This window comes from Onychomys torridus, chromosome 11, assembly GCF_903995425.1.
Source record: "Onychomys torridus chromosome 11, mOncTor1.1, whole genome shotgun sequence".
NCBI classification, from domain to species: Eukaryota; Metazoa; Chordata; class Mammalia; order Rodentia; family Cricetidae; genus Onychomys; species Onychomys torridus.
The window spans coordinates 88,409,662-88,425,190 of NC_050453.1; the positions used below are offsets into that span (position 1 = coordinate 88,409,662).

The 15,529-nt window shown below is 36.4% G+C and overlaps 1 protein-coding gene across 4 annotated transcripts in view; it reads right to left on the reverse strand.

Annotated features, from left to right (window-relative positions):
* Window positions 1-15,529, reverse strand: part of Relch (RAB11 binding and LisH domain, coiled-coil and HEAT repeat containing) — a 99,995-nt gene that overhangs the window by 47,938 nt on the left and 36,528 nt on the right. For 3 of the 4 annotated variants that reach the window (XM_036202159.1, XM_036202161.1, XM_036202158.1), the window contains 4 exons: window positions 14,737-15,030; window positions 12,300-12,375; window positions 11,201-11,296; window positions 291-403 (listed from right to left, as the gene is read on the reverse strand). In XM_036202159.1, coding sequence (XP_036058052.1) covers window positions 291-403; window positions 11,201-11,296; window positions 12,300-12,375; window positions 14,737-15,030 — 579 coding nt within the window. Of the gene's footprint in view, window positions 1-290; window positions 404-11,030; window positions 11,049-11,200; window positions 11,297-12,299; window positions 12,376-14,736; window positions 15,031-15,529 lie in introns of those variants that run through there. The other variant, XM_036202160.1, reaches the window with a different exon arrangement.

Here is a 15,529-nt window from a genome sequence, read left to right on the forward strand (position 1 = left end):
TTTTTGCTTCAAGAACTTACTTATTTCCACAGGTTTAATTTCTCAGAGTGTTTTCCCTATCATGTGTCTATTTGTTGGTGCAAACTGCATGTTCTTTAAAAGAGGAGGTAAACAAAAGGAAAGCAAGCTCGATGACAACACTATTGAAGTCACACACATGATGGAGAGTTCAGCACACTGAAATCCATACTGGGAAGGAAAAAAGGCCTGTAGATTAAATCACCAAATATGATGATCATTAAGAAAAGTGAGTATGTCAGCACTGCATTTGTTTATCCCTGTCCACCCACCTTTGCTCATCATCTGGCCTCTTGATCAAGTTGAAGAGTATGTGGAGGAGCTGGTCTCTTTCTTTGGGTTCAGGGTGTAGGCATGCTGTACACAATATGAGGGGGATCAACTCCTAAAGAAATAGGAGGGTGGAGAAATTCAAAATAAAAATACATTATGTATAACCTATTTTTTCTTCCAGAATACCCTTAAAACAAACTTAAGCCTCAACAAAAAGAATATCATAATAAATATGTATATATTGGTTATACAGAAGGATAAACTACAGTGTAATAAAAGTTACTTAAGATTCAACTAACCTTTTCTTATCCAGGATCCACTAGGTTTTTATACTAAATAACATCATTTGACAAACTGATAATAACTTTAATTTGGAAAGTGTTTTACATTTCTTGCAAAAGTTCACTATATTTTTAAAGCATCTAAAGTTAAAGAAAAGAAAAACCAACAAAAATGAAACTTTTCCCTGAAACCGGGCATGCATCCAAATGATAAAGTACTTCTTAGCTTGTAAGTGTAAGGCCTTGACCTCCAACCAAAACTACATATACTGCCTCCCAACAACAACAAAATCCCACGTAAAAAACAAACACAGGTAAACAAAAATCAATAAATAAAACCACAAAAATCTTTCCACTAACAAAATAGCAAAAATTCCTTTACACACACACACACACACACACACACACACACACACACACACACTATGCTTCTCTCAAGATGAACTATAACTTACTAATTTTGTACCCTTCATATTTAATCCAGTATCTAGTTAAAAAGACCATTTCTGGGCTATAGGTGCAAATCAGTGGCTATTACTACTAACTATAATTAGAAATATTTGATATTAAACTGAAAATTTAAACTCTATTTCATTGCACATTCAACATGCAGAAGTAACAAACATTTTTTAAGGAAAGTAACTGTCAAGTTTATTTTTCATAGAAATGTATGAAATTAAAGCTGTTCTACATTTTCATTAAGACAATATTCTGAACCCTGAATATATTATAATTTCCATTTGAGTGGATTTTCTAAACTAGTAGTAAAAAGAAAATTTGGAGAGAAATGCTCCAAACTATAAACATTTTTCCCATCTACTTAAGTACCTGTCCCAAAGTATAAGCAAGTTTTAAAACTAAGAACATGTGCTGGGTGGTGGTAGTGCATGCCTTTAATCCCAGCACTTGGGAGGCAGAGGCACATGGATCTCTGTGAGCTCGAGGTCAGCCTGGTCTACAAAGTGAGTTTCAGGAAAGGCACAAAGCTACACAGAGAAACTCTGTCTCGAAAAACCAAAACCCAAACCCAACCCAAACCAAACCAACCAACCAACCAAACAAACAACCCCAAACCAAAAAACTAAGAACATGTCACATGTGAACAGAACCAAGGTGTGATCATCATCTACAGCTTAGAGCCTAAGAAAACAATGTTAACATTAACCCTGTAAGAGAAGCATGTTTAAAGTATGCAGTTGCTTCCTTAGAAGTACATGACATAATTTTTTGAGTTGGGATTGGATCTGAAAAGCATGACTAAATTCTTTTTTTCAAGGTTTTTATATTTCATATGAAATTTTTAATTACTTAATATAAATTTTAAATTTGAAGTTATAAGATCAAACAAGAGGAACTCTAAACAAATGTGAGTTGTAAAAAGTCTGAAGTGCTTATTCTGTTATTTCAATCATCTTATCTGGATGCCTATATGGATTTTAGACTAAATATCATGTGAAAATTGACAGAAAACAGGATGCAAGACAGAATATTCAAGTCCTGTATGACCTCATTGGATGCTTGGTGGTTTGAATAGGTATGACACCCATAGACTTGTGTGTGAATGCTTGCCCTATAATGAGTAGCACTCGTGTTGTTGTTGGAGAAAGTGTGTCACTGTGGAGGCGTGCCTTGAGGTTTTTATATGCTCAAGCTATACCCAGTGTGTCCCAGCCTTCTGCTGGACATGTCTGTCTGCATACTATCATGTTTCCCACCATGATGATAATGGACTTAGACCTCTGAAACTGTAAGCCAGTCCTAATTAAATATTTTCCTTCATAAAAGTTGCCATGTAAAAATAGCCATCTTACCAAAAGCAATCTACAAATTCAACACAATTTCCATTAAAATCCCAACATAATTCTTTAGAGATCTTGAATGAACAATACTCAACTTCATATGGAAAAACAAACAAACAAATAAACAAATAAACAAAAACCCAGGAGAGCTAATTAATCCTGTATAATAAAAGAAGTTCAAGAGGTATCACCATCCCTGATCTCACGCTCTACAACAGAGCTAAGGTAATAAAAACAGCATAGTTTTGGCATAAAAACAGACAATGGATTAATGGAATCGAATCTAAGACCCATTAGTAAATCCACACACCTATGGACATCTGATTTTTGACAAAGAAGCCAAAATTATACAATGGAAAAAAGAAAGCATCTTCAACAAATGGTGGTGGCATAACTGGATGTTGGCATATGGAAAAATGCAAACAATCCATATCTATCACAGTGTATAAAAGTCAAGTCAAAGTAGTTCAAAGACCTTAACATAAATTCAGATACACTGAACCTGATAGAAGAGAATGTGGGGAATAATCTTGAATGCATTGGCACAGGAGACCATTTCCTGAATAGAACACCAATAGCATAGATACTAAGATGGACAATTAATAAGTGATACCTCATGAAACTGAAAAGCCTTTGTAAGGCAAAGGACACAATCAAAGGCAGCCTACAGAATGGGAAAATATCTTCACTATCCCCACATCTGACAGAGGGCTGATCTCCAAAATTATATAGAACTTGAGAAACTAGACATCAAAAACCCAAATAATCCAATTAAAAAATGGGGTACAGATCTAAACAGAATTCTCAATAGAAGAATATCAAATGGCTGAGATACACTTAAAGAAATGTTCAACATCCTAAGCCATCAGGGAAGCGCAAATCAAAACGACTCTGAGCTTCCATCTTATACCTGTCTGAATGGCTAAGATCAGAAACACAAGTGACTGTTCAGGCTGCAGAGGATGTGGACCAAAGGGAACACTCCCCTCCATTGTTGGTGGGAGTGCACACTTTCACAGCCACTTTGGAAATCAATATAGCAGTTTCTCATAAAATTGCCAATCAGTTTACCTCAAGATTCAGATATACCAGTCTTGGGCATATACCCCAAGAATGTTCAGGCATACCACAAGGACACTTACTTGCTCAACTATGTTCATAGCAGCATTATTCATAATAGTCAGAATATAGAAACAATGTAGCTGCCCCTCAATTGAATGGATAAAGAAAATATGGTATACTTACACAATGGAGTATTACTCAGCTGTTAAAAACAATGACATCATGAAACTCAAAGGTAAATGGATGGAATCAGGAACCTACATGGGATTGACCTAGGTCCTCTGCATATATGTGACAGTTGTGTAGACTGGTCTTCTTGTAGGATTCCTAACAGTGGGAACAGGGGCTGTCTGTGACTCCTTTACTGGCTTTTGGGACCCTACTCCTCATACTGGGTTGCCTTGCCCAACCCTAATACAATGTGAGGTGCTTAGTCTTATAACAACTTTATATACTGTGTTCTGTTGATCTCCATGGGAGGCCTGCCCTTTTCTGAATAGAAAACAAGGAGTGGAGGGGGGGGGGCAGAGAAAAGGTTGGTAGGGAGGAACTGAGAGGAGAGGAGGGAGGGGGAAACTATGGCTGGACATAAAAATAAATAAATAAATAAATAAATAGACAGATAGATAAATGTCATTAAAAAAAAGTTGTCACAGTCATGGTATCTCTTCACAGCAATAGAAACCCTAACTAAGACAGATGCTAATATGATGCTTGATAGATTAGCTAAGATTTTATCAGAGAACTCTCATTAAGTAAGTATTTAATCTGATTTGGAAGTTTAGTGACATGAGGGTAGAAGATCATTAATACCAAGATTCTTAGAATTAATTAGAATTAATTCAAGAATATTAATTCAGTTTTCAGCCGTTTCTGTTCAGGTTGCTGAGTTCACTAGAACCAACAAGAGAAGTTACAGGTTTAAATGTCAAGAGGTAACCTACTAGGAGTAGAACTGCATGTTAGAAATTCTCGCAGAAGCACTAACAGAAGAAGACATGACTTATGAAACCAAGAAAGACTCTCAAGTTGATCTATACTTCTTGTCAGGTCCGATCTTTTGCTCCCTAGTGGCTTTCTTGCATTTTCTATCCCTCTTCCTGTTTCTACATATGTACTTGCTAAATTATTTTTCATATTATTTACTTAATCTATAACTTTAAAGTTATGAAATGAAGGAAAGATACTTTCCATACTTGTAAAGATAGAAATAGAATTTAAAATAAGGAATATAATCTTTTGCCTTTTTTAAAAATCATAAAATGTAGCAAAAAAATGTCAGGCCATTTCTTCTATAAGGTTTACAAGCCAGGTGGTGGTACATTTAGTTCCAGCACTTGGAGGCAGAGGCAGGTGGATCTCTGTGAGTTCAAGGCTAGCCTGGGCTACAGAGCGAGTTCCAGGACAGGTTCCAAAGCTACAAAGAGAAATCCTGTCTGAAAAAACATACAAACAAACAAACAAACAAAACCAAAAAAAAAAAAAAAAAAAAAAAAGCTTTACAACACTTCTTCCCTGTTTCCTTTATCAGAAGGCTTAGTGTTTTTAAGCAAAGGGGAAGTTCATTGTGCAGTATAAGAAAGCTTTCAATTCTGGTGGCTAAGGATGCACCAACCAACAACAGTGCCCCAGGAGCTATGAGAGTCCCTGCCTTGGCTTACTTCTCTGTATTAAGCAAAGACAAACATTTCTTTCTGCTTCCTCAAGTTAGAAATTAGAATTAGTGTAGAGATGACAAGCGTTTTTTAAACATACATTTTTAAATGTATTCACCGAGGAAACATTGATCTCATGAAATCAAAGATGGCTTTAAAAAGTATCTCAACATAGTAGCCATTACCAAAGAATCCAAACTGGAACATGAGAAGTAAAGCAACTAAGTTTGGGTCCCTTTAGTCTAACAATTAAGATACTGGAATTTCGAAGAAAAAAAAAACCCTACTTTTTGTTTTCTAAAACGAGAGCTGTTAATAGTTTCTATTGTTATCTTATTTAATTTCTTGCTGGTAAAATTTGCAGTATATGGGAAGTCACTGTCACTCATTTTAGGCTGATGCTCCATACCAAGGTAACTGGGTACATCTTGATACATTAATGGTTGTGACATGTGAAACTCTGCAGGGGAAGTCGGCCAGATAGCTTCTTCCTCAAACATAGTGCTGATAGAGATAACGGTAATAACATTAAGAGTGCTCTGTTCACAGAGACGGCACAGATTGACACTAGAATCTGACCTGTTAAGTTGGGTTGGCTACACACAATCCCAACTCTGTTAATTATTCACCTCCAAGTTTTTGAAGCACTTACATACCCACACCTTGGAGACTAGTGCTCACCATTTTACTCATTACATATCCATTCACAAACTGGATCAATACTCTCTTTTGGCATCATCCCTCTAATTTAAGAACTCTAGCCCTTTAAAAATTTTTGTTGTGATTCTGACTGCTATGTCTAAGTTAAACTTCTCTAAGTGACACTTAGAAAAATTTCTTTGTCAACTTTAAATTAAATGTATCAAAAGTAACACAGCAATGCATGAGATGTCATCTCTAGAGATTTAAGGATTTGATTTTTTACACAAAAGTAAAGTCATAACCATCATGGTTAAGAAAATACCTATAGTAATTATAACTCTAATAATATTAAGTCTAAAAGGTAATTTCCCCTTATGTAGGAAAAGTTGTATCCATGGTTTTCAGTCCTCCCCCCTTTTTCATTTCATATGCATGCACGGGGTGTGTGTGTGACCCAAAGCTGATATATGGCATCATCCTCAATTGCTCTTATTCTTTGGGGTAGTCTCCCAGTCAAACCCAGTTTGACAATATGGCTAGTTTTGCTAGCCAGCTTGCTTCAGGGATCCTCTTGTCATCATGTATCTCTGCCTTCCAAGGCTTGAATTATAGTTGAGCTGTCAGCCCAGCCAATATTTATGTGGGTACTGGGGATCCAAACTCTGATCTTCCCACTTTCTTATCTACTGAGCCATCTCCTCAGCCCCCTAATCTCTCCCTCCCCTACTGTGTGTGTGTGCGTGTCCGTGTGTCCGTGTGTGTGTCTGCACTGTGGAAGCCAGAGGACAACCTCTGGTGTTGGTCATTACTCATGAGAAAGGGTCCCACTTACTCACTGTTGTGTGGGAGGCGTCCGTTTCTGGGGATTTTCCTGTCTCCATTTCCTATGTACTCACAGGAGTGCTGAGATTATAGTCACATGTACTACTGCATCTAGCTTTATTACCCACCCTATTCCCTCGAGATGGTTTCTCTGTGTAGCCTTGACTGTCCTTGAACTCAGAGATCCACCTGCTTCTGCCTCCTGAGTGCTGGAATTAAAGGTGTGCGCCATGGCTGCTGGCTCTGCTTCTTACTTTTAATGATTTTTAAGTTAGTTCTCAGCATCCTAAATCAGGTTGTCACGCTTACAAGGGAAATCACCTTACTCACTGAGACATCTCTTCAGTCCTATCTATGTGTCCATATGTTAAAGTATCAAAAATCTTAAATATTTTTTAAAGATAACTTTTTAAAAGTTATGTGCATGTATCTATATGAGCATATGTTAGGGATGTGTGTGTAGAGGCCTGAAAGTGGATTCCTTGCAGCTGGAGTTTTAGATGGCTTTGAATTACCTCATGTGGATGCCAAGAACTTTCAGGGTCTCTGGAAGAGCAGCAAGTGCTAGTAACTGTTTAGCCATTGCTCTATCCCCAATTTTAAGTTTTGAAAAAACAAAACCCAAACCAAAAGAAACCTCAGAATAGCAGATCAGTGTGCATTTGTGCTAGAGAAGAAGGAATAAGTACAAAAGGACCAAAAAGTAAATGTCCTATTCAAAAATTATTCCTAATCCTATACAGAGTATTTAAACCACAGGAATAAAAAGGAAGGCTACCCAAGTCTCCAAAACTATCCATGTAGATTTTGTAGTTGTACATACAGAAAACACCACAGAACTCATAAACTATTAATAATGAAGAGAAATTCACTTAAAGTTACAATGCATTATAAATGAACACACAAACATTTCTCATATTTCTATGCATTAGCAATAAATGATCTAAAAAGAAAATTGATAAAAACTCTCATTTTGTAATACCAACTACAAGAATAAATACTGAGGATAAATGTAATCAAGAAGTTAAAGCACTGACGGGGAAATGAAAGCCATGACACAGGCTAGCTGTGGTGGCACCTGTCTTTAATCTCAGCACTTGGGAGGCAGAGGCAGGTGGTGTAGGCGCAAGTTTCTGTTCCACCAGCAGCTCCCAAATACCCAGCAGCTGCTTCCCAAATAACTGACTCAGAGGCTTAATATTACTTATAAGTGCTTGGCTGGTAACTCAGGCTTATTATTAACTAGCTCTTACACTTTAATTAACCCATAATTTTTATCTATGTTTAGCCACATGGCTCAGTACCTTGTCTCAGTACAACACTCTCATCTTGCTTTCTCTACATCCAGCTGGCCACTCCTAACTCATCCTTCCTCTTCCCAGAATTCTACTCTGGTTGCCCCACCTATAGGCTACTCGCCAATCAGTGTTTTATTAAACCAATTTGATTGAGAAATCTTTACAGTGTACAAGAACATTATCCCACTGCATTGTGGAGCTCTCTGAGTGCAAGGCCAGTGTCTTCTACTAAGTTTCAGAACAGTTAGGGCTACACATCAAAACCAGGTCTTGAGCCCCCCCCCCCCCCACCCCTGCGGGGGGGGGGGGGGGGGAGACATGATACACTCATGCAGGGAAGATAATGATAATGTTGGTAGGATGGCAATGCTCTCTAAGTCGTGAACAGATTCCATATAATATCTTTCAAATTCCCATGGCCTGTTTTTGCAGAAAATGAAATTGAGCATAAAATCTAAGTGCAAGGGTCCAATATAACCAAGTAGTATTAAACAGGTAAAACTGGAAGACTCAGATGTCCCAATTATTTAAACTTACTAAAAACCAGAGCAATAAAAAGCATGGGAGCAGCTTAAGGATAAGAATAGGATATACAGACCAATGGAATAGAATTGAGATTCTAAGACCCAAACAATCTATAGTAGCTGATTGTCAACAGAAGTGGCAAAGGCCTTTAATAGGCCAAACTTTTTCTCTTGAGCATATGTCAGCTCCATAATCAATATAAGAGCTAAGTATAAAATGATTGCAAGTCATATGTGATAAGGGTTTCATATCCAGAATATATGAAGATCTCCATTCTTACAGCTAAAACATATGGAGACAGTCCAATGAAAAATGGTAAAGGACTTGGAAAAATACATTAGAAGTTAGTAAAATTATATGTGGAATGGGGAAAACGGTTTGTGCTGTATATCTTTTTCTATTAAAAAAAAAAAAGGTAATCCATGTTAATGTATTGCTTCAAAGCATATGAGTGGCTAGGGACCAACCCCAAGACTTGGGCCATAATGACAGTTTCTAGCCCCTTGAAATGGGAGAGTGGCCAGGAACCACCCTACAGGAAAAAAAAAAAAAAAAAAAAAAAAGCCCAAGATCAGATTATAAAATCCCTCCAATCCTGGACAGCTCCAGCTCCTAGGAACCCTATACAAAGTCTGCTGACTGCTCAGTTCTCTGCTGTTTCTTGCCCAAGTAGAGGCAGTCACTCTCTTGTGTCTCTCCCAATAAATCTCTTCTGTGAGGTGTGCCTTTGTGATATTTCTTGGCTCTTGACTGCCAGGATATCTTTCCCTTCAGAGATGTAACACTTGCACTGGATAAGCCTTTCCCCTCAGAACTGTAACAAACTGACAGTCTTAAGCCCTATTTCTAAGTGTTATGTAATCAACTAGGATATTATTATGATTGTCAGTTGACTAAATGTTTTAACTCTGCTTATGCTAAAAAAAGCACATAAAACTTGAGAAATGAGAAAAGCCTTGCCTCCCGAGTACTGGGACTAAAGGCGTGCGCCACCACCACCTAGCAAGGAGGCAGAGGCAGGTGGATCTCTGTGACTTCAAGATCAGCCAGCCTGGTCTACAGAGTGAGTTCCAGGACAACCAAGATGACAGAGAAACCATGTCTCGAAAAACCAAAAAAAGGAAAAAAAAAAAAAATTAAAAAAAAGCCTCAGATACCAATCCTTTAATTACAAGAGCTCTTTAAAAATATAGACTTAAACAGGTGAAATATTAAAAATAAATCAAACATCTGATATAATAAGGTAAGTTTTGCTTCTTTTTTCCCCTCTAGACATTGAACCTAGAGCCTCATGGGTGTTAAGCACATGCTACAAGGTTTCATTCTTTTATACCTAGGGAATTGCTTTAAACCAAGCTAATATACACTTTATTATTAACTAATTTGATTTTGAGATAATACAACTTTAAGCAATTAGAACAAGATAAAAATAAGTAAATAGAGAAAAGGATCAGTTTTACCAGAACATTCAATAATACATGTACACACACACACACACACACACACACACACACACACACACACACACAAACATGGTATCTGATTATTGATGATGCAAAACTATAAATACTTCATGCAGTACAATCAGATTTTAGTTACAGTGTTTTAATGCTAATATGGGAAAAAAGGCAAAACTGATTTATCAGGTTTGATAACACTTAAAGATTATGTTGAGGAAGGATAATAAGTGGGATGCAAACAATAAATAATTCATAACACAGATATTATAAGCCAAGAAAGGAAAAGCTCAAACACCATCCTGCCAGGCAGAACTGCAAAACAATCTGAAATTGGACACTGATCCTTCAAGATCTAGAAAACTTCCACACATATAATCATTTTAAATTAGATACAAATAAAGCTATCAGCAAGAATAGTTTCTAAATTTTTTAAAAATTAAAAACATCTAAAGGAACAAAAACTTTTAAGTCATTTTTAAAATTAAGAATACTTATAGGAATAAAATCTTTCAAAGCTCTACATATCCTTTCTTGAGGATCAGTACAAATTTCTTTTGCTTACATAGATAACTAAGGTCAGCTTTAAATGGGTTTTGCCAATGCATTATGTACCCATCATACTGTAGGTCCCATGAATATGAGTAAAATCAGTGATAAACATTAACACGATAATGGTAAAATTGTATACATTATAATCTTTTACTGGCTATATATATATGTAATAATAATTTATAACTATAAAGATAACTTCCTAATGTGTTCCTGGCTCATGTTCTAGGTCACATGTACTAAAATTTACTTGCATGTTTATGTAGGATATTTAAAGCATCTGCCAAGAATGCAAATATAAAACTTAAGAAGGAACCTTAAAAGGTTATTATAGTTATCATTATAAGTTATTGTCAAACAAGCATAATAAAACTAACATTTATAACAAGCAATTACAAATGTATTTGGGGAAAATGTTACATTATTATTTATTAGTCTGTTAATTTCAATGAGTGTCAACTTCTGTAGACATATCAAAGACATCATCAAAAGAACAGAAAAAAAATCAATTAGTGTTTTGGTTATGTGAAGATGACAGCATTCATGACACATAAATGGACCTACAGTAATAGCACTGCAGAAGCTAATAATAATGCTTTAAACAAAACTGGAAATTATGAATACCATGCAGTTTTACTGAACTCACCTGACAGAGGTGTAAAACCATTCTCTAGGAGCAGAGACGCATGCACAAAAGTAAGAATATGATTGCAAGTAACAGACTTAACAAAATAAAAATATCACACTAAACTTCAAAACCACAAAACGGATCACATGATAGGACTACTGGGATGAAAATACTTCTACGTGTCTTACCTCTCTTTTTGCCAACAGCACATTAGGAACAATGTGTGGCAGGCAGCGTCCCAGCATTAACATAACACTTTTTTCACTGTCTGCAATCCTTGATACCTAGAAAACCAAACAGTTAAAATGACTGTGGACGATCTGTGCATAAAGGTGGGTCAACATTTACATTCTGGATCTTGTCTCCTTTGATGTAAACACAAGCTCCAGCATTGTAACTCATAGTAATAATAACAACACTGCCTCAGATAATGTCGTTTCTGTGGGGCAGTCATGCAGTAAATATGCTAGAAAAAGGGCCAGAGTTGGGTAGGAGGGATAAATCATTTATTTAATGTTTATGACGTTGGGGCTAACACTAAGCAAGCACTTCCCTACTAAGCTACCCACCTAGCTGCTAGGAAGGATAACACAAAACATTATTTCTCCTAGCAGCTAGGGATGTAGCCACAGTAGGATAACTACGGTGGTCAACAATTAATTGAACATTACAAATTAGCTCATATAGAGGATTTATGATTTCTGAATGTGTTCCAACACACAAAAGATGGTATCTGAAATGACAAGTGTCAGTCATCTAGATTCAATGGATCCTGTACATTGATGTATTTAAATGTCACAATGTGTATAAACATGTACAAATCTGTATGCCAGGAAAAACAAATTTTACTTAAAAGACAAAATGTCAATTAAAAAAAATATGGGTGAGGTGTGGGAGGCCTATTATGCTTCAGTTCTGGGAAGAAGGGATAGCCCAGAAACAGGGCCTCCTCAATGGTTACTGGTTTGTTTGCTTTTTCCTTAAAAAGATCCCTAAGAAGCTGCAACATGGCAGGGCAACACCTTGTATAATGAACTGCATCAGGAATGGCCCGAGAAAGCTGAACTGATTTTATAATGAAGTTTGCGAGACAGCAACTGAACTAATAACCAACTGCCTTCCTTATTGCTTAAAATTTTAGGTATTATTTCTTAAAGAAATACTTTTAAATCATAGATTTTTCAACTGAAACACAATCTTAGCATAAACATTTTGTATGAAACCCATAAAAAACAAACACCCCTACAACAGTAGAGCTGTTTTATGGAAGCTGTGATATAAACTCACCTCTGATCCTAAACGACTATCTGCAGACATTCGACAAAAAGAGAGTAGTGCTTGGTGGAAAGCAGGTGACAATTTCCTGAAGGAAAATAGTGGAAAAAAGGAGATAGGATCCAAGAATTAGCACTGCTATCACAGGAGGGAGTAAGCTGCATACCTGCATATGGAAACCATATCCCTACAGTAATCCTACCTCACAAATGTTGCCCAGATTTCTCTGCCACCAGACTTAATGGATAGAGAAACATATAAGAACACTGCATGTCACAAATAGCCTGAGGCCATATAAATGAATGAATGGCCCTTATGTGTTAGTGGATCAAACACTAAGTGGTACAGTGATTAGTAATTATAGGAAATAGTTTCCCAATCTAAAATGAGTACTATCTCCACCCTCCGTTTTCTATGTCTTCCGAAAGGCTGACACAGACTGATCAAGAAACAAAGCTGGAAAGTCACTACAGTTGTGCCGATCTACAATGACTCAGCTTTTGCTTCTATAAAGACTATAAGGGAAGGGAAAGCTCACTGAACATTTCTGACATAATTTAAGAGAGAAACATTGGAGGAACAATAGGAATTATTAATTTACTTTTATGTTTAATAAGAAAGGTCAAGCTTCTTTATTTCTAAAAACATTGTGTCTATGTAACCCATGAAGTTGACAATGAGCTGTTTGTGTGCTCCATCTACAAAGACAAGGCCAATACCAAAAACTCACCAAAAACATGCTTAGTAGACACCAAGCTGTTCTCAATAATTTCCATGATTGCAGACTTAGAGAGATGTGTCAAGATTTGGACCCTTTGCTCTCTGAGGCACTGCTCACACCCTCTAAATGGATGGGGCCACAATCTGTTTGTTAAAACTAGAAACCACAAACCAGTCTTTCTCTTACCCTCACTGGATTCATTCCTTTGTCTTTACTTCCAATCTAACAAACTGTCTAGCTTTTAGGTATCTTGTAAATCTATTGCTTCCACTTTCGTTCTTAATGTTCTTTATCCACTCATTGATTTCTTTACCTAGTTAACTCTCAGCTTTCAAGTCTTTAATGAAACCTTTCTGTTTGGTAACAGGTTGGTGCTTTGGTTATGTGTTCCCAAAGCAAGATTCATTCTCTTATTTTTCATACTTTAATTGCTCTCTCTCATACCATAACGTTTGTTCATGAGAGGATTACAGTGTGTCTCACTCATCAATGTATTCTTAGTAGCATTGCCTGGCACACAGGTATTGAGTGAATATAAGAGCATCTACCTTAAGAGTATAAAAGAGCTACACAGATGCTCTGATATGGGTGGACTTAACACGTGCTCCTACTACTGAGCACCACAATATACATTTCCATGATTTTATCTCATCTACATTAGAACAAATATACCTCAAGGACTGCACACCTTAGTCTAATTCTGTGAGCTGCATATACACAAAGATAACAATTATAGCTAACAAGTACAGGTTATGATGCAGAATGGAAAGCTTCTTACACAAATAAATCCAGTATTTTTCAGTAATAATGAGGACCTGTAAGACTAAAGAAAATTAGCCATGCTTGAAAAATTTTATCCCAATGTTGGGTATATAGTACTTGTTTCTAACAAGAATAATATTGCAGCCAGAAATGCACTATACGATTAAATGAGTTAGTATACACTAAGCACATATGCATGAAATAAAAAAAATAATAGTCCTTTTTCAAAAGTATTTTTTGTTTGTTTGGTTTTTTCAAGACAGGGTTTCTCTGTGTAGCTTTGGAGCATGTCCTCAGTAGAACAGGCTGGCCTTGAACTCACAGAGATCCGCCTGGATCTGCCTCCTGAGTGCTGTGATTAAAGGCGTGCACCACCACCGCCCGGCTCAAAAGTACTTTTTTAAAGTTACAACTGAAAACATTTAAAATTTATACTTCATTTTCACTACTAGATAGTTTTATCACAAAGGACAGGAATCATGGTTTACTGATTTTTTTGACTTCCTAAGTTCAAATACTGCAATCCAGCAAAAATTATATTAATGACATCCTGTAGTAAAAACAGCAGATACAGAAAAAGGACTGGAAACAAAACTATTTTGTGTTGCTTTGTCACAGCACAGGCAACTAGTCTGAGCTTGATAACAGAAGAAAGGTAAGAGGCATGGAGGGGAAGGCCAAGAGCATATAGTTCTTTATTATTTATTATATTATTTATTAGAGGTTATTTATGGCCTTATGCACTTAGTGAAGACAGAACTTGTCAATTTATGGTTTTCTTCTCTTTGACATAATTTAATAATTATTTGTCCCATTTTGTGACATGTATTCTGCTATGTGCTAAGTCATGTCAAATGGAAGGAAGAATTTGTAACTCTGCAAAATATTCAAATATGAACTAAAATTCTTCTAGCCCTATAAGCACAAATAATGAAAGACACATTCAAAGCATGGCGTCACACTAACCTATTGGGTTGATCAAAATGGACCATGGTTTTACTTGGTATAGAAGAAGGTGGCATTTCTTCTCTTTCCTTTCTTGGGAAAGAACATGTGGAATTTTCTTTAGGAATGGAGGAATCAGCTCCACCTGGTGTTTCAAGATGACCATTCTTGTTTTTTTCTTGGTCTGAACTATTTACATTTGGGCTCCGTCTACTGTCTTCAGAATCTTTTTGGGAAGACTGAATTAAGGAAGGCTGAACAGAATCACCAACTGCTGGGGTGGTAAAATGTTCAGTTTTAAGGATGTCCATCTCACTGAAGAAAGAAAATTCCCAGAGAACAATTTCAGTTTTGAAAGGTTTGACAATAGTATCCACTCCCAAAAAAGGAGTTAACAGAAGCAGAACATATTAAAAGCCAACTACATGATTAGTGACTAAGCTCTCCTATGTAACAGTCATTGGTGCTTCATAGTCCTAAAAGCATAGCTGCAAACTGTCAACCAGGAGAAGAAACAACAGCCCTAAAGCCTGCTCTTGAGAAATCTCCATTTGACATACAGAGACCATCCCCAAACCCAACTTAGTATTATAAGAAATAAATGAAATAATGAATAGTTAAGTAAGAAGGTCACTAATGTGGAGTTATTTTATCGAGACTGACAAGGCTCAGTTGAAGTTAAATATCTAATTTCTTAAGTATGTCACATAAACTATAAGATCATGACATCAATCTGGTTTACTTATGAGGGTAGACATTTCATGATTTTAAATACAGAAAATAATTAAGAGGCTTTAATAACAACAATGTGAAA